At 38.7% G+C, this 19834-nt stretch overlaps 1 protein-coding gene across 2 annotated transcripts in view; it reads right to left on the reverse strand.

Annotated features, from left to right (window-relative positions):
- The window catches only part of Rmdn1 (regulator of microtubule dynamics 1), a 46802-nt gene that overhangs the window by 18396 nt on the left and 8572 nt on the right, over window positions 1-19834 (reverse strand). For both annotated transcript variants that reach the window (XM_045144378.1, XM_045144379.1), the window contains exons 2-4: window positions 12915-13032; window positions 7426-7516; window positions 4649-4808 (exon numbers count right to left, since the gene is read on the reverse strand). In XM_045144378.1, coding sequence (XP_045000313.1) covers window positions 4649-4808; window positions 7426-7516; window positions 12915-13032 — 369 coding nt within the window. The remainder of the gene's footprint in view (window positions 1-4648; window positions 4809-7425; window positions 7517-12914; window positions 13033-19834) is intronic.

Raw genomic sequence — 19834 nt, forward strand, 5'->3', positions numbered from 1 at the left:
TAGAGAACCAGTATTCAAACTGTGAGGCTAAGGGAAACACCTCATTCAAACCACAAGTATCAATCCCAAAGTAGCTGATTCCAAAGACAATTCAGCCAATAAATTCCAAAGAATTTAAAAGAACGATTACAAAAATTCCTGAATGAATTCATAAAGAACACAAACATGGAATACAATAAGGAAGTCAATATAGGATATAGAAGGTCTTCAACTAAAAAAAAAAAAAACAAAACATAATGGGGCTGGAGAGATGGCTTAGCAGTTAAAGGTGTTTCTTACAAAGCCTGCTGACCTGGGTTCTATTCCCCAATACCCATGTAAAGATAGATGCACAACGTGGTACAGGCATCTGGAGTTTGTTTTCCAGTGGCAAAAGGCCCCAGAATGCCTACTCACACTATCTTTTATTCTCTCTCTCTTTCCCCTCTCCTTCTTGCTCTTGCTCTCTCTCTCTCTCTCTCTCTCTCTCTGCTCAAAAATAAATAAATAAAAATATTCACTTTTAAAACATATTTTTATTTGTTTACAAATAGAAAGAGAGACAAAAAGCAGGTATGACAGGGCCACTGGCTACTGCAAACGAATTCCAGACACGTGCCATTTTGTGCATCTGGCTTTATATATGGATTCTGGGGAATCAAATCCAGGACATCAGACTTTGCAAATAGTACCTTTAACTGCTGAGCCATTACCCTAGCCCACTAAAACTGTCAAAAATAAATGAATAAATAAATAAGGAAGGAAAGATTCAAGTGTTGTGGTACATGCCTTTAATCCCAGCCCTTGGGAAGCAGACATAGGAGGATCACTGTGAGTTCAAGGCCAGCCTAAGACTATTTAGTGAATTCTAGGTCAGCCTGGACTAGAGCAAAACCCCATTTCAAAAAGGGGACGGGGAGAATGGGGTAAAACAGAAATTTTTTGAAATGAAAATAATATCTCATTTTAAAAAATCAGGGCTCAGGGATGGAGAGATGCTGCCCCCCACCAAATATCTGCCTCTTTCCTTCTCTCACTCTCTCAAATAAATTAATTAATTAAATTAAAATTAAATTTTAAAAAAGTGCTGGAGAGATGGCTCAGCAGTTAAGGTACTTGGCTGAAAAGTCTGATGACCCAGGTTCAGTTCCCCAATACCCACATAAAGCCAGATGCACAAAGTGCCACAGGCATTTTGAGTTCACTGGCAGCAGCTGGAAACCACAGCATGCCAATTCTTTCTGTCTCCTTCCTCTCTCTGCTTGCAAGTACAGAAATAAGTAAAAATACTTTGAAAATTAAAAAACCTCAGGGCTGAAGATATGGCTCAATAAAGAAGCTTGCTTGCAAAGGCTAATGTACTGGGTTTGATTGCCCAGTTCCCACATAAAGCTAGATCCACAGGGACACATGTGTCTGGAGTTCATTTGTAGTGGCAGGAAGCCCTGGAGCACCTATGCTCATGCTCTTTCCCTGTCTGTTTCTCTCTCTCTCTCTCTCTCTCTCTCTCTCTCTTTCTCTTTCCAATAAATATACAAACACATTCAAATTTTTTTTTTAAAAGCATGACTTTCTTCTTAAAAAAAAAAACAATAGAAAGCCTTACCAATAGGTTGGATAAAGTATACAACAGAAACATCAGGGCGAATGGCAAAGAAAAAAAAAAAAAAAACATATGAACAGAACTTCTAAGCCTATGAGCCACCACTGAGACAAAATTTGGGGCAGAGAAATATACTCAATAAAATCACACATAAAATATCCCAAATCTAGGGAATGAGATATCCAGATACAGGAGACATTTAGAGCAGAAAAAAACCTAGCCACATCATAATACAGTTAAAATACTAAATATACAGAACAAAGAAAGGGCATTAAAAGCTACAAGAGAAAAGCACCAAATTACATACCATATAAAGGTAACTAATAATCATAGTAGATTTCTTAACATAAACTGCCAGGGAGACATCAAATGATATACTTTAAGCTCTGAAAGACAATAACTGAAAACCTAGATTAATATATACAGCAAAACTATCCTTCATAATTGAGGGAGGAAAAATTACTTTCTCTATCAAACACAAACTAAAGGAATTCACAACTATGCCAGCACTACAGGAGAATTTTTTTTTTTTTCTTTTTCATGGTAGGGTCTCATTTTAGCTCAGGCTGACCTGGAATTCACTATGGAGTTGCAGGGTGGCCTTGAACTCATGGTGATCCTCCTACCTCTGCCTCCTGAGTGCTGGTATTAAAGGCATGTGCCACCATGCCTGGCTTCTACAGAAGATTTTAAAGGGAATTCCACTTTGTTAAAAAAAAAAAGAGAAAGAGAGAAACACATTTATGAGTCAACAGAAAAGGAAAGAAGAATGTGTAAAATAAGTACACAAGGAAATGAGGATTAACAATATTAATAAAGTAGCTGAACATTACAAAAATAACAAAATGACAAGAGTATATATTTCAATAAAAAATATGAAAGTGAACAGTCTCAATTGAACAGCCTCAATTTTGTATTTAAAATGCACAGACTAGCACATAGGTTTACAAAGGAAGCCTCATGTATTGTATTTGAGGCCTATGAGAGACAAGTCTCAGGATGGGAAGACAGCTCAGTTGGTAGTGTTTGTCTCACAAGGGCCTGAGTTGGATCTGCAGTACTGATGGAAAAGTACTAAGCGTGTGCATGCACCTGTAATCCCAGCACAAGAGAAGAAGAGGCAGAGGGAGAAGGAACCCTGGCATTCATAGGCACCCCAACGAAATTGGTAAAAAAAAAAAAAAACAAAAAAAAAAACAGGCCATTGAGACCCTGTCTCAAAAAAATAGTTGGCATGCCTGAGAATGACACCCAAGACTGTCCTCTGAACTGTACACAAACATACACACATGACTACACATACATGTGTGCATTTAAAAGGGAGTGCTGGGGAAATGGCTCAGTTCATAAAGTGCTTGCCAAGGTAGCATGAGGACCTAAAAAGTCAGATCTCCAGCACCCACATAAAAACTGGGCATGGCAGTGCCCTCCTGTGATCACAGCACTGGGGAAACAGAACCAGAAGGATCCCTGAGGCTAGCTGACTAGCTAATCTAGGCAACTCAGTGAGCTCTGGGATCAGTAACAGACCCCCAAAATAAGGTGAGGAATGATGGAAGAAGACACCTGAAACCAATGTGCATGTGTATCTGCACATATGCACCTACAAACATATAAACATACCATATACCTACAAAAGTCAAAAAAGAAGAAAAACCACATACCCCTGGAAAAGACCCTCAGTGAAAGGATAGAAACAAGTATTCCAAGTAAATGGAAATAGAAAGCAAGTAGAGGTAGCAATACTAATTAACGTCCAAACAGATTTCAAGACAAAATTACTCAAACCAGATAAGGGAAACTCATTTCAACTTGAATAATAAAATGAAGAAATTACTATTTTAAACATGTATAAATCTTATTTTTAAAAGTTATTTTTCCATCAAGTAGGGTGCATGTTAGCCTTAAAAGAACTACCAATGCTCAACAAGAATGAATCTTGAAAATTTACGCATATATATGAGGCAGATTCATAGTCAATTAGTACTTGTCAGGGTATGGGAGAAATGGGAACTGGAATTAACTAGCAGCAGGCATAAAGGCATAAAGGGAAAGTATTCTGGAACTACATAATGGATGACAAAAATGCAATACACTGAGCAACTAAAACACTGAATTATACACTATTAATAGTGAATTTTGAGTATATAAGGAACTTCTTATTAAACTTCCTATTAAAAAAAAAAAAACATGAAGGCAATATTTATCACCTGCCTCCAAGGATACATGATAAATATAAAGACTCAAAGAATTGGTATGCCCAACTACTTGGAAGACTGAAGGAGAAGGATCCACAGATAGGTTAAAGAGTTTAAGGATAACCTTGTCATTGTAGGCAGATATTTTTTAAAAGGCAGGAAAAAGTATCTAAAAATAGGTTAAAAGAATGACTTAAAGGGCTGGAGAGATGGCTTGGCAGTTAAGCACTTGTCTGTCAAGCCTAAGGACCCGGTTCGAAGCTCGATTCCCCAGGACCCACATTAGCCAGATGCACAAGGGGTGCTCGCTTCTGGAGTTCCTTTGCAGTGGCTAGAGGCCCTGGCGTGCCCATTCTTTATCTGTCTATCTGCCTCTTTCTCTCTCTGTCGCTCTCAAATAAATAAATAACAAAAACAAACAAAAAAAAAAGAATGACTTAAAAACATAAGGACCCAAGTTTGGATCCCCAGAACTAATGTAAAGATGGACACAGGAGCATGCTTCTGCAATCCCTATGTTACTATGTTACAGTAACACAGGAAAATACCCCAGAAGCTCACATGCCAACTGGCCCAGTATATGCAGAGGCCAACTAGAAACCCTACTTCAAATAGGGCATAACAAGAAGACTGACACCCATGGTTGTCCTTTGGCCTCCACACATGTGCCAGGACATGTGCATGCCTACACTTACACACATGAACACCATACATGGACAAACACACACAGACAGAAAAAGAGAGAAAGAAATTCTCAAAATATAGTAAAAAAGAGCAATTTTCTCTCTTATGTAAATTAGGGATAATAGCTAAGTATACACTAATATACCGCTCTCAGTATATAATAAATTAACTTTATCCTACTCACCTTATGAGCAGCAAAACTTGATTCATTTTTTTCTAGTGCACGTTTTGCATACTCTAGGGCTTCATATACCAAACGTTTTTTTTCTTCTTCTGAAGTCCTACTAAGCTGAGCTATATCACGTGATGCTCTTGCCAAACGCCATAACAACTCTGCATCATCACTAATTTGAAAAAAATACATACATAAAATCACCATTTTGACTCACATTTAACAACTGTTAAAGGACACATGACTAATGAATGATTATTTCAGTCTGGCTAGCATTAGCAAGGAATATGATATCAAAGGCATTATTAATATTAAATTATATTAATAGTAAATCTGTTATTTTCTTTCATAAAACATTTATTTATTTATTTATTTATTAAAATGTTCCCATTATTCATAAAAATTAAGTTATCTTTAATATTTAAAACACTTCCTTAGAAATTATCTTTGTAGTTGTGTTTTCTAAATACTTGCCCTTTAAAACTCAACATGTAACCTAAGGCTTGACTTACTAGCATTGTGCTTCACACAGCTCACGCACTACTTCAAACAGTACATACCATATAAACCTAATGGACAGGGACATACTGTGCAAAAGCACAACTATCAAATCTTTAGCCCAAATATAACCTTTGGCACATAACAAGTGTAAGATGGATATTTGTAAATGAATGAATGAACTTAATGCAATCTAAAAATGTGTTTGAACTCAATGATGCATGACATATTTCAAGTAAGGGCTCTAGACTCCTTGAAGAACTATTATCTAAATACAACAATATGAAACTAAAACAGTGAATACATTGAAAGTAACAAAGAAGGGCCTGGGAAAATGGCTCAGCAGTTAAAAGAACTTGCTTGGAAAGCCTTGACAGCCTGGGTTCAATTCACTACCATGCATATAAAGCCAGACACACCAAACTGAAGCATACATCTAGTGTCCTTTTTCAGCAGCAAAGGGACCATGGCACACCCAGACACACAGATAAGTAAATAATATTTTTAAGTTACAATTAAGACTGGAATTGGACGTACTTCAGTGGTAGTATGTTTGCCTAACAATGTGTGAGAGGCTCTGCCTTTAATCTCCAGTACCACAAGCAACAAAATCACAATTAAGAGAAATATCTTAAATTATTTACTATTAAATGCTTGTTTAAACCTAAATATATATGTTTTTTTTTTTTTTAAGATAGGGTCTCACTCTAGCCCAGGCTGACCTAGAATTCACTATGTAGTCTCAGGGTGGCCTTGAACTCATGGCGATCCTCCTACCTCTGCCTCCAAGTGCTGGGATTAAAGGCGTGCGCCACCACGCTCAGCTAAACCTAAATATTTTTAAACAACAAATTGTATTTGGATAAAAATCCCAAACTAAAGGTAGTAATAATATATTTATGATTCAGCTATATGGAGCAACTATACCTTTTACCTTACTTTTTAAGTTATCACCATAAGTACCAAAATAGTCAACTCAGAAGAACAGACTGAATAAGGAAAGGTAGATCTTATAGATACCTATGAAGTAAAAACTGGTAGATCCTGGGGAGAAGGCTTCACTTACAGAGTTGAAAAAGATTCTACCTCCTCCCTACAAAGAGTACACACTGACATTGTATACAATATGTGTAGTCTCAGTCTCATGCTGAAAATGAAAAAAGGAAGAATCCTTGCAAAATTATTTCTAAGCACAGTTGCCACTGAATAATGCCAGATCACCTTCTCATGCCCCAGTAAATTTATTTAAATTTTATATTAATAACAAATTATTTTTGAAAAGGAATTTTTAGGGCTGGAGACATGGCTTAGTGGTTAAGGGGCTTGCCTGCAAAGCCTAACAACCTGAGTTCGATTCCCCAGAACCAACATAAACCTGGGTGGGCCAGGAGTTAGTTTGTGGCAGCTGAAGGCTATGGTACATTCATTCTCTCTGTCTGTTTCTCTTCTATCTCTCTCTCCTTGAAAATATTTTTTTTAAAAAAGTAATTTTTAAAATTTATTTGGGAGGGGGACAGGTGCCAGGGTTTCTTGGTACTATAAACAATCACCCGACATATGTGCCACTATGTATACCTGGCCTTACGTGGGTGCTGGGGGATTGAACCTGGACCATCATGATTTATAAGCAAGTACCTTTAGCTACGGAACCACCTCCTTAGCCCAGGAATTACTTTTTTAAAAAGAACAAGGGCTGGAGAGATAGCTTAGCTTAAGGACCCAGGTTCAATTCCCCAGTACCCACATAAGCCAAATGCACAAGGTGGCACATGGAGCGTTTGCACTGGCTGGAGGCCCTGCTGCACCCATCCTCTTGCACCATACACATTCTCCCTTCTCTTTCTCAAATAAACAAACAAATTAAATATTTTTTAAATAACCAGAAATATACAATATGGATGATGAAATAAATACTTTTATGGCTGGGTACGGTAGTGCACATCTTTAATCCCAGCACTTCGGAGGCAGAGGTAGGAGGATCACTGTGAGTTCGAAGCCAGCCTAAGACTACATAGTGAATTCCAGGTCAGCCTTGGGCTAGAGTGAGACCCTACCTGGGGGGGGGGGGGGGGGGGGGGGAGGCGGACATTAAGGTAAATTCAGAGCCCAGGGTAGTGGCGCACGCCTTAATACCAGCACTCAGGAGGCAGAGGTAGTAGGATCGCCAAGAGTTTGAGGCTACCCTGAGACTACATAGTGAATTCCAGGTCAGCCTGGGCCAGCGTGAGACCCTACCAGGAAAAACAAAACAAAACAAAAAAAACCCTCAAACATATCACCATAATACATACCTTTCCTTGTACTGGGAAAGCAATTGATACAATTTTTCTGTTTCTCCACTTTCATACAAGTAGTCTGCTTGTTCAAGAACTTCTTTAACTTCTAAGAGTACAAAAGAAAACAAAAAGCAAAGTAAAGTAAGTCTTCCAAAGGCATATGGTAATAACTCTAAAAAACATAAATACTTTTATATGTGTGATAATACTAACAGAAATTACCTTTGAGGTAGTTTGAAAAATCAGAAATTCTAAAAAATCTATATGGAAATATGAAGCAACTATAATAAACAATATATGGAAACCACAAAAAATTTAACTCGGAACTAATGATACTGACTAAAGTTGAGACATATATTTTTAAATTGTGAAAAAGCAATTTCTTGTGAAGAATTTATGGCATACTATATCTACTTGCAGCACTGAATATTATTAATTTACATGGATTGAATCACATTAATTTGGTATTCCCTTATGATCTAACAAACATACAAAAACTTTTTTTAAAAGTCAAAGCTTTCACCAAAAACTTATATGTTCTTTGTTCTTAACTATGCAGTTAACTACATAGAGAATCTGAAACTCATTGGCATTGTAAACAACTTTCAGAACTATTTTATACATTACTATGTAATACACAGACTTAAGTACAGTCTAGTGCTCTAAAATGACTAATTTTTGAAAACACCTTAAGTCCATGTCAAGAAAGAAAATTGAAATCAATCCCATAGGGCCCAGAGAGCCTTGGAGGTGATATACCATCACTTCTTTCTTATCCTATTAGAAACATGTCACCCAGCCAACTATTAAAGAAAACCACACAGGGAGCAGGTCCCATGAGGCAGGCATATCTATGGAGTGAGCCATCTTAGAAACCAGCAACAGAGCCTACTTCTTTGCTTCTCCTGGGAAGGGACTGACTGGACTTCATGTGTTGTGTTGTGTTGTGTTGTGTTTTGGAGGTAGGGTTTCCCCCTAACCCAGGCTGACCTGGAATTCACACTGTATTCTCAGAGTGGCCTCAAATACCTTTGAACGCTGAGCACACTTTACTCTCTCTTATGTTTTAACAGTTGTTAAGATTGGTTTGTTCCTATAGTCCTGGGGGATCAACCCAGGACCTTGCATATGTTAGACAAGCACTCATCACTGAGCTGCATCCCCCATCTCTTGAGACAGGGTCTCACTGTGTGTTCCACACTGGCCTCAAACTTTAGATCCATCCCCCCTTAGTCTGTCAAATGTTAGTATTTCTTTTCTAATCAGCCTTCGTTGCTTTTTTTTCTTGAATATTTTGTGCTTGCTTGAATTTCTTATATTCAGCACTTTTTTTTTTCTCTATCCATATCAGCTAGTTCTTCCTTCTGAGTTTATTTCCTGGATATTTCAAATTATCTTAGTTTGACATACTGAGGTCCCCATGGTGTTTTCTAGTGATTTTTTTATAGCTTTGTTTGCAACCTAATCATATCCATCTGTTTTCAACACTGTACATCTTGTACTAATGATGGATTTTATTAAAGCTTTTACAAAAATGATCTTGAGGGGCTGGAGGGATGGTTTAGCGGTTAAGGCGTTTGCCTACAAAGCGAAAGGAGCCAGGTTCATTTCCCCAGGACCCAAATTAGCCAGATGCACAAAAGGGGGTGTACATGTCCGGAGTTCATTTGCAGTGGCTGGAGGCCGTGGCACGCCAATTCTCTCTCTCTCTCCCTTTTTCTCTGTCAAATAAATAAATAAAATGATCCTGAGCTGGGAATACAGCTCAGTTGGTAGAATGCTTGCCTAATATGCATGAAGCCCTGCTACCACATGAAACAGGCTTAGTGGTACAGACTGTAATCCTAGCACTGGGAGGTAGAGGCAGAAAGATCCAAAATTCAAAGCCACACTTGGCTGCATGAGATCCTGTCTCATAAATAAAAATAAATAAATAATAAATGAATAAGTATTTCTAAGCCAAAATAAAAAAAAAACTCAACTCATTCTTTTCTTTCTTTCCATATTATCAGTTTCACTTTCCCCCTTATTATTTCCTTCTTTTGATTCTGTTCTGGCTTTCTAATAAGTTTCTCTTCCTAGTATCTTAATTGGAAGGGTAATTCATTGGTTATTCTGTTTTTAATAAACAAAAAAAAAATACAGGGCTATAATTCTTTTCTAAGTTCCACTTTAGCTTATTTTTATTCCATTTTAAATATGTTATCATTACCATTATAATTTTCTCCTCTCCCCATGAATTATTGAGAAATAAATTTTAAATTACTAAACACTGGACTTCCTGGGCCAACATTTTGCTGTTGGTTTTTAATTTTGTTATAATGACATTAGAAAACGTGACAAAATAATACTGATTTATTTTACTTTACTTGTAGTGCGAGGGACTGTACACAGGGTCTAGGACATGCTAACCAACTGTTCTGCTATGAGTTATATTAGCCTTTTATTAGAAATTATTAGGAAAAAAACTTTCACATTTTCAGAAAAATTATACATCCTTCACTACAAGGTACACAGTACATTTTTATTTGTTTTGAGGTATGTGAGGTATGTGTATGTATGTATGTATGTGTGGCCATATATGTATATATATATACACACACACAAACACATACACACACATGTATGTATGTATGTATGTATGTATGTATGTATGTATATATATATATATATATGCATATATGGCCAAGGCTGGCTTTAATTCACAATCCTCCTGCATCAGTCTCCTGAGTGCTGGGATAATATGTATCCACTACAAAGCCTTGCTCCAAGTAGGCAATATTTTAGAAAAGTGTTTTATGTAAGCTTATAAACAGTGGATTTCCTGTTAGGGGTTGAATTTTTTTATTATACTTATATTGTTCAAATTTCTGTATCTTTACTAATACTTTGCTACTTGACCCACTGGTTTTAAAAATGCTCAATAAGGCTGGAGAGATGACTTAGCAGTTAAGGCGTTTGCCTGCAAAGCCAAAGGATCCCGGTTCAACTCTCCAGGACGCACGTAAGCCAGATGCACAAGGGAGTGCATGTATCTGGAGTTTGTTTACATTGGCTGGAGGCCCTGGTGTGCCCATTCTCTCCCTCCCTCCCACAGCCCAGTCATGGTCACACCCTCTAGAGGTGGAGGAAAAGAATAGAGAGTAGTGACTGACAAACTCACAGAGGTATGAGAGAAATCACTGACCACCAGACACACCTTCACTCCTGCTACTGCAAATGCACTAGAATGCACTCTGCTCAAGAAGACTAGTCACTTTAAAATGTGTTTTGCTTGTTTGTTTTCAATGAGACAAGGTCTCATGACCTTGAACTCTGACCGTCCTGCCACTACCTACCAAGTTCTGATATTGAAGGCCAACTTCACTATGCCAGTTTATATGGTACTGAGGATCAAGTCTAGAGCCTCATGCATGATAGGCAAGAACTCTTATCTACTGAGGTACATGCTCAATCCTTAAAATGTTTTTTTTTTCAATTTAATAAATAGTGACTTGTTTTTTATCATTAAGACACTTCTTAAAAAGTGCACTATTATTATTGAAGCTTAAGATAATTCTAGCTTTGTCTTTCAAAGTGCTAGCTTTGTTGTTTGGGAAAGTATTAACATTATTTCCATTATAGTTCTAAAGCATTAAAGAGACTAAGTATGCAAAGAGAAGTAAATAGATTTGAATTCTAATCTCTGCTTTGACATTTTGAAGAAGTTTAACTTTGGAAGCTTCTTTTAAAAACTAAGTATTGTGGTAAGATTCCTCCTAAGTTCGTAAGATTGCTGTGAGAATTAAAATTTACAGTGATGAAGCTGGGAAGATGGCCAAATGGTTAAAAGTGCTTTCCTATAAAACCTGCCTGCCTGACATTCCCAGCAGGACACAATCTGGTGAATGTGCTTGTGACCACAATGTACTTATAACAATGGAAGGTGAGCCAGGAGAATCCAAACCTTATAGGCTACTAGATTGGCATATGTTTGCAGAAACAAGATATCTTAAATCACAGGTGGAAGATTTTTAATAAAAATAATGCATCATATAAATTAGGGGAAAAAGCAGAACAGTTCTCAATTATCCATTTTCTTTAAGACAAAACAGTTTGGAGTATATATGATCAAAATGCAACCAACATATAGCTGGGCACAGTGGCACAAGCCTTTAGTTCCAGCACTCAGGAGGCTGAAGTGGGAGGATCACTGTGAGTTCAAGGCCACCCTGGGACTACACAGTGAGTACCAGATCAGCCTGGGCTAAAGTGTGATCCTACCTCAAAGAGAAAAAAAGAAAGAAAGCAACATATATGTCCATGAAATTGTCACAACAGGAAACAAATTTTAAAAACTGATTTAAAAAAATGTTAAATGGGCAGTCAGTCACCTTTTGACCTCATATTTTTTTCTGTCAATACTTTAAAAAAATCTGTTCAAATATTAAATTTGTTTCTTCCCCTAATTGCATTCTCCTTTATAATTAAAATTAAGATCCTAAAAAACAAAAGGACTAGGGCTAGGGATGTTGGTCTTTTGACAGCTTGCTTGCTTACCATACATGAGATACTGGGCTTCATTTTCAGCACTATATAAAATATAAATTGATCCACATACCTATAAACCCAACACTTGGAAGATGGAGGCAAGAGGATGTAAGTTCAAGGACATCCTCAGCTACATAGCAAGTTCAAGGCTACCAGGGGCTACATGAGATTCTGATTCAATAAATAAATTATCTATAAAATCTGTAAACTGGAATGGTATTTCTCTATATTAAAATTATGACTTTCTAAACAACTGGCTTGATTTTAAGATGTATTAATTTATCCTTTTTGTTAATGTTTTTATTGCTTCTTCATTTGTGAGCAGAGAGAGAGATGTGAGTGCACCAGGGCCTTCTGCCACTCAAAATAAACTCCAGACACATATGCCACTTTGTGTATCTTGCTTTATGTGGGTACTCAAAAACTGAACGTTGGCCACCAGGCTTTGAGCCTTCTCTCCAGCCCAAGATATATTATTTTAATAGGCAAACTTCAATGTATGTTTACTTATCTATACTATACCAAACAAGAAATATGAAGAATTTATTTTTCTTTTCAATCAGTTATGTGGGATTTGATAAGGGACATGCTATTTGTGAATAAAATATTCCTATCTCAAAGTACTATGACCTTTCCCTAATTGAATTAAGAACGGCACAATACCTTGGCACTGGACAAATAGAATTATTTGGCCATTTTTAAAGGAAAGGTCAGCAAAATTTTGATGTACACACACACAGAAGTATATTGTTCTGTAACTCACATACATGCAAATCATCTTCAACTTTTTAAAAGTGTATAAAGTATGAATAAAAGTATCTCTGAAGTTCTAGTTTCTAGAAATAAGTTTAAATATATATACTGACAAACAAAGAAGAGAATAAATTAGTTTCATTGTGTATTCAAGAATAACTAAGCATGTAACAAAATTCAAACAAGAACAACTGAGTCATCAAGATATTTAGCTTGCTTACCTTTGGCTGTAGCATGAACCACAGCAACCTGAGAAAGGACTTGATAGGTTTCAAAACCCAAATATGACAAGATTGAGAATAAAAGGCCTCTTTTGAAAGTTCTTGAGTTTCCTATCACCTATAGAAAATAATATTTCAGAGTCATCAAAAAGAAAATTTAGGGCTGCACTTGCCTCTGAAGCTTAAGGACCCTGGTTCAAGGCTCAATTCCCCAGGACCCACATCAGCCAGATGCACAAAGGGGTGCACGTCTGGAGTTCATTTGCAGTGGCTGGAAGCCCTGGTGCACCCATTCTCTCACATTCTGTCCCTCTCTGTTTCTCTCTCTCCCTCTCTCCCCCCCTCCCTCCCTCTCTCCCTCTCTCCCCCCCCCTCCCTCCTTCTCTTTATTGCTCTCAAATAAATAAACCAAAAAATATTTAAAAATAAAAAAGAAAATTTAGCCAGGTATGGTGGCACATGCCTTTAATCCCAGCACTGGGAAAGGCAGGGGTAGGAGGATCGCTGAGAGTCTGAGGCCACTCTGGTACTACATAGTGAATTCCAGGTCAGCCTAGGCTAGAGTGAGAACCTACCTTGAAAAACAAAGAATAAAAATAAATAAAAGGAAAAGAAAATTTAGAAGCTGGATCAGTGGTTAAGGCACTTGCCTACAAAGCCTAACAACCTGGGTTTGATTCCCCAGCACCCATGTAAAGCCAGCTGTGCAACGGCACAAGCATCTGGAGTTTGTTTGCAGCTGCTGGAAGTCCTGCCGAACCCATTCATTCTCACTCTTTCTCTCTTTCCCCTTGCAAATAACTTTGTTTTCTTGTTTTTTGAGGTAGGGTTTCACTGTAGCCCAGGCTGACCTGGAATTCACTATGTAGTTCAGGGGGACCTCGAACTCACAGTGATCTTCCTACATCAGCCTCCCAAGTGCTGGGATTAAAGGCATGCACCACACCCGGCTAAATAATATTTTTTAAAAGAAAATTTAAGGAAAGCTACAGTATGCAGAACATGTATTTACTCCCACCACCAAAGCAATAAATTATAAAATGCTGGAAAATTAAAAATATGTTATCACCTAGACTTGTGGTTCCCCAGCTCCCCAACTCTCCCAGTATTCCTGTGCTAGTAGGTGGCTGGGACCCTGTGCATGCAGGGCTCCTGAATCTTAAGTTCCTGGTTCCTTGACCGCAGGTTCCCCAGTTCCCAGGTTCACTGTTCCCAAGGTATTGATGTGAGGTGGCTGAGACCCTGCACGTTTTGGGTGAGGGTTGGCATGGGCTCCCAGTTCCCTAGCTCCAGGTTCCCTAACTCCCTGTGGCCTCTGGGGAAGTACTTGCTGGGGGCAGGAAGACACCCTGAAAGCCTGCTCCCTGGGCATGGGTAGCCGCCAGGGAGGTGTGCTCACTGAGTTAAGTAGACAAGGTGAACCTACATCCTTCCTTGTATACCACCAGTAATTGGTGCCAAGTCACAAGCTGCCTCTACATTCCCATATTCCAACACCAGTTGCTCCTGCAGATTATAAATAAAGAGAAGGAGGGAGGGAGGAGGGGGGAGAGAGAGAGAGAGAGGGAGAGAGAGAGGGAGGGAGGGAGGGAGAGAGGGAGAGAGAGAAACAGAGAGGGACAGAATGTGAGAGAATGGGTGCACCAGGGCTTCCAGCCACTGCAAATGAACTCCAGACGTGCACCCCTTTGTGCATCTGGCTGACATGGGTCCTGGGGAATTGAGCCTTGAACCAAGGTCCTTAGGCTGCAGACCAATACCCACACAACAGCTAGCATGAGAAACCCTCAGTCAGGCCTGGTCTATGGAGCCCACCCAGCTCCACCATTACCCCCCACCACCACCACATCTCCCAACAGATGCCCCAGCTGCCTCAGTAGCACCTCACTCTTGCCCAGACAAGGAGCACAGGAGTATCTGACAAGTCCAGTGGGATATCAGCGCACCTCCATAACCTGCCCAGCTGGAGTATAGTATGGGAGTAGAAGAAAGTGCTAGTCCTCCTTAGCCCACAGGCAAGGCACAACTGTGACCACAAACTCAAGAGATTACAACTGGCAAAACAGTTCTCTTATCAACTATCAGCCCAGACCCACTGGCACATTTGCAACCTCCACAACCTGCACATCTGCGGTTATCCCACTCCTACACACCAATCCAGTTCAAATCTACAACAGAATACTCTTTGATGACACTACAGGGGCAAATACTTGCTTCTTCCTTAATAAAATAAGACTTTTACCCCAAGATGGGCATATCCCCCCCCTCCTTCAATGTAAAATATACAACCAAAAACAAACTGGGAGATCTCCACCAAGGTTGCCTACTCCCACATGGAAGCCTCCAATGAAAACATAGAAGAAAACAGAACTTGAATCCCAAAATGTCATAAGCACAATAAGCTTATGACATAAACTCAATAAGATCCTGTAGTAGACAGCTTCAGGTTGCTGGGATGAACTTCTATACCAGGCACCGTTATGGAGGAAGGGATTTATTGAAGATAAAGGGAATGTTCCATAATGGTAGAAGAAGCTGACCCACTTTCACAGGTCTAGACAGAGCAAAAAGCAACCATCACCATACGCAAGCACACTCCAGGAGCACAATGCAGAACTCAGACATTCTGCATATCTTATGCTGGAATTCAGATCCACCCCTAGTAACATACACTTGGCCTGGAGCCCAGGATCCACCCAGTGGCATCACCTCCAGCCAGGTGGATGGAGATTTAAATTACAAGAGTTAATCAAATCCTGAATATATTGGGGGATATCCAATCAAACTATCACAAACCCTGACCAAGAGAATGGCTAAACTAAAAGCAAAAACCAACAGTAACATCAAGGAAATGCATACAATAAGGGGAGAAAACCAGACAGATTTCAAAAAAGAGATAAATGAACTAAAGTTGAGTCAATAAATAGAGGATCTCAATAACCAGCTGATTAAGCTTAATGAAGAGGTGATCAAATTCAAGACTGAATTCTACTGCTTCTTGCTCTTTTGGATAAGAATGAATTCCAGATAATATTAAGAAAATCAAACTGCTATTTCAAATTGGACATCAAAAGCGAGATGAAGAGCTGGACAGATAACTTAGCAATTAAAGCACTTGCCTATGAAGCCTAAGTACTCATGTTTGACTCTCCAGATCCCACGTAAGATACATTGTGATGCAAGTGTGCGAGATGACACATGCTCACAAGGGGGCATACAGATCTGAAGTTTGACTGCAGTGGCTGGAGGCCCTGGTGCAACAACCAATTTTCTCTCGGGTCTTTCACAAGAAAAAGGAGGGAGAAAAAACACAATACAAAACAAAAATCAAATAGAGCTTTTAAAAGCCTCTATAAAAACCCTCACTAACAGAGTCAAACAGAACCTCTGACCTGGAAGACAAGAAAAAAGTTAACTGATCAGCAGTCCAAAAAAATTGATAAGTTAAAAAAGCCATCTGACTAAAATAAGAGAGAATTTTGGCATGACCTAAAATAACCAAACATTCAGATCATGGGTATGTCAGAAGGGGAAGAAATCCAGGCCACAGGCCTAGAGAACATATTCAAAAAAATTATAGAAGAAAAACTTCTCACCCTCTAAGCATAGAGACCCATTCAGACTGTACAAGAAGCTCACAGAACACCAAACAGGACCAAAGAAGCAACTTTTTAAGGCACATCATACATAAAACTCTAAACAATGAAAACAAAGAAAGAATGCTAAAAGCAGCAAAAAAAAAACAACTTATTATATATATAGGCAATTAATCCCACAGAGTTACTTCAGATTTTTCACCAGAAACCATGAAAGCCAGAAGGGCTTGGAATGGAATACTTCAAAGTCTAAAAAATTATGGCTTCCAACTCAAGCTACTATATCTCAAGATAGAGAAAGAAAAACTTCCTTTCACAAAAGCTCTATAGTTATATGAAAACAAACCCAAACGTACAGAGAATACTTAGAATAAATTCCACACAAAAGGGTCGAACAACCAAACTCAAGAGCCTACAAGAGGATGAACACTAACCAAAACTAGAGCAGGCATGAAAATGTACAAAGCACCAAAGTCCACAAACTCTGCAGGACAACAGGAATTAAATCCAACCTCACAGTTATACTTTAAATATTAAGAGACTTAACTCACCCATCAAGAAACACAAGATAACAAACAGGGTGAAGCAGAAAAATTGGATCCTTCCATGTGCTGCCTTCAAGAAACCCATGACATTATAAAAATAGACAGCTCCTCAGGATAAAGGATGATTTTCCAAGAACATGGGAATAGGAAACAAACCAGTGTGGCTATATTAATATCTGATTAAAAAAAAAAAAAAGACTTCAAACCAAAAGTAATTAAAAAGGATGAAGGACATATTTTACTCATCAAATCACATTCATAAATCTATATGCACCAAACACAGGTGCATCACATTATATATAGTAAAATTATTTTGTTATTAGATATGGAAATATTTTGTATCTAAACATCACATGTTGGTACCATCCTTTCACTCCTCCCTGCCCCTTTTCTGAAGAGGCCATACTCAATGGGGATGCAGGACAACCTGATGGGGATTGTGGATCATGCATTAAGAGACAGCAGTCAGTCATGGGGGAGAGGCAATGTCTCTGTGCAAAATGTCCTAATTTGTGGCTCTAACAATCCCCCCATCCCGTTCTGCAAAATTCCCTGAGCCTTGCTGGGGGCATTTTTAAGTCACCTTCAGTGACGGGCACTTAGAAGCATCTAGATGTTTGGTTTGGTAGGTGTTGAGTGTCCTCAGTGTTTTTCTCCATCACCCTCATACTAATATCAGCTTAACTAAGAGGGCAGCACTCTTGCTCATTTCCCCAATTCCTCTGTGGTTTCAGCTGGAGCTGGGGTGGAGTGTGCTGTGTTGGTTATCTCCTCAAGTCCAGTTCCCATCTTAAAAAGAGAAGCAGATTCTTCAATGGAGAATGAAGTCAGCACCAGTTAAATGGAATAGCCATTATTAATTTATAGAGAATTATAAGGGTTTAGACATTTTTATAGTGTAAGGCTAGTTGAAGCTTGACAATGGAAAGCAGAACCATTATCTGGATATGATTCTAACTTGTTTCCCAGTTCCAGATATGGTTTCCTTTCCATTGAGCAGATCTGTTAGCCAATCCAAGAGAAGTTGGCCTACCATCATGGCGATGTGCTACTATTGTACTTGTGTGAGCATCACGTAGGTTGTTTGTTTCTAAATCACTTAGACTTTGAGCTGCTTGGACAGATGTTGGCCACGTTATCATGGTAGCTCATGTAGCAACTTCAAGCACTAAAAGGGCTAATTATCTGAGGACTGGCTCTCCTCAGGATTCCAATCAGGTCTCTCTATGGTCTGTGCCAACAGTGATTGGTGTCTTCAGCAGCAGGGTCTTACCATTACTCTCTGGTGGGTAACCAAGTGCTCTGACAGAAGTCCATCTTGTTTGTCTTGGGAGATCTAGTAGGTCTCTCTGATCAACAGCTCATTGAGCATATAGACCACATCCTGATGCAGGGAATTATAGGCCAGTGCCAAGGGAAAAGAAAAAAGAAAAAGCCAGAGAAGAAAGAGAAACAGGAGAAGTTTGAGGTTAGGTTTCGTCTCAATCTCTCGAGGTCCCTTCAATTCAGGTGCTCCCTCTAAGGTTTGCTTCAGGGTTCCACCTTTTAGTCACATGTCTAGAATATAGGATTCTATGATACCAGTTCAATTTGGATTCATATTTTGTGCCCCCCCACACACACCCTTTCCCTACTCTCCCTATTGTCCAAGTCTCAAGATGCTATTCAGTTATATCAGCAACTTGGGCTGATCCAGGTTAGGAACTGCAGATGAGTGAGATCATGTGACAATTGCCTTTCTGTGATTGTGTGAGCTCACTTAAAATGATCTGTTCAAGTTCGACCATTTTTATACAAATTTCAATGTATCATTTTTTCTTCCAGCTGAGTATAGAATTCCATCCTATAGATATTGGTTAACCATTCATCCAATGATGCACATCTGGGTTGATTCTAGCTTTTAGCTATTATGAATTGATCAGCTGTAAACATGGCTGAGCAAATATCTCTGAACTGAGATGTGGAGCTTTTAGGGTAAATGCCCAGTAAGGGAATAACAGGGTCTGCTGGTAACTCTATATTCATCCTTTTCAAGTCTCCAAATTGATTTTCACAGTACTTGTACCATCTTACATTCCCACCAAAAATGAATGAGGGTTCCCATTTTTCCACAGCCTCGCCAAAATTTGTTTTCATTTGAGTTTTTTAATGTTTGCTATCCTTACTGGAGTAAAGTGGAAACTCATAGTTGTTTTAATTTGCATTTCTTTAATGATTAGGAATGTTGAACATTTTCATAAGTGTGTGTTAGCCATTTATATTTGCCTTTTGTAATTCTTCCTCTGAGAACTCCCTATTTAGTTCTCTGCCTCACTTATGGAGTGGGTTGATTTTTTTATTGTTTAGTTTTTTTGAGTTCTTTGTAGCTGGCAAAGATTTTCTCCCATCCAGTGGGTAATCTATTGGCTCTGCTTATGATATGCTTGTCTATGCAAACCCTTTTTAGCTTATGAGATCCCACTGTTTGAGGGCTTAATTTCCTTGGCTACTGGGGTTTTGTTCAGGAAGTCCTTTCCCATTCCTATATTATGGAGCATGCTTCTTATTTTTTCTTCCAGTAGTTAAAATGTTTCAGGCTTTATATTGAGGCCTCTAATCCATTTGGACTTGTTTTTTGTGTAGGGCTAAATGAGTGGAACTAGTTTGATTTTTCTATGTATCATCATCCAATTTGTCCAACACCAATTGCTGAAGATACTATCTTTTTTCCAGCCTACATTATTGACACCTTTCTCAAAGAGTAAACAGCTGCAGTGTTTGCCCTAAAGTCTGAGTCTTC

This window comes from Jaculus jaculus, chromosome 2 (assembly GCF_020740685.1).
Source record: "Jaculus jaculus isolate mJacJac1 chromosome 2, mJacJac1.mat.Y.cur, whole genome shotgun sequence".
NCBI classification, from domain to species: Eukaryota; Metazoa; Chordata; class Mammalia; order Rodentia; family Dipodidae; genus Jaculus; species Jaculus jaculus.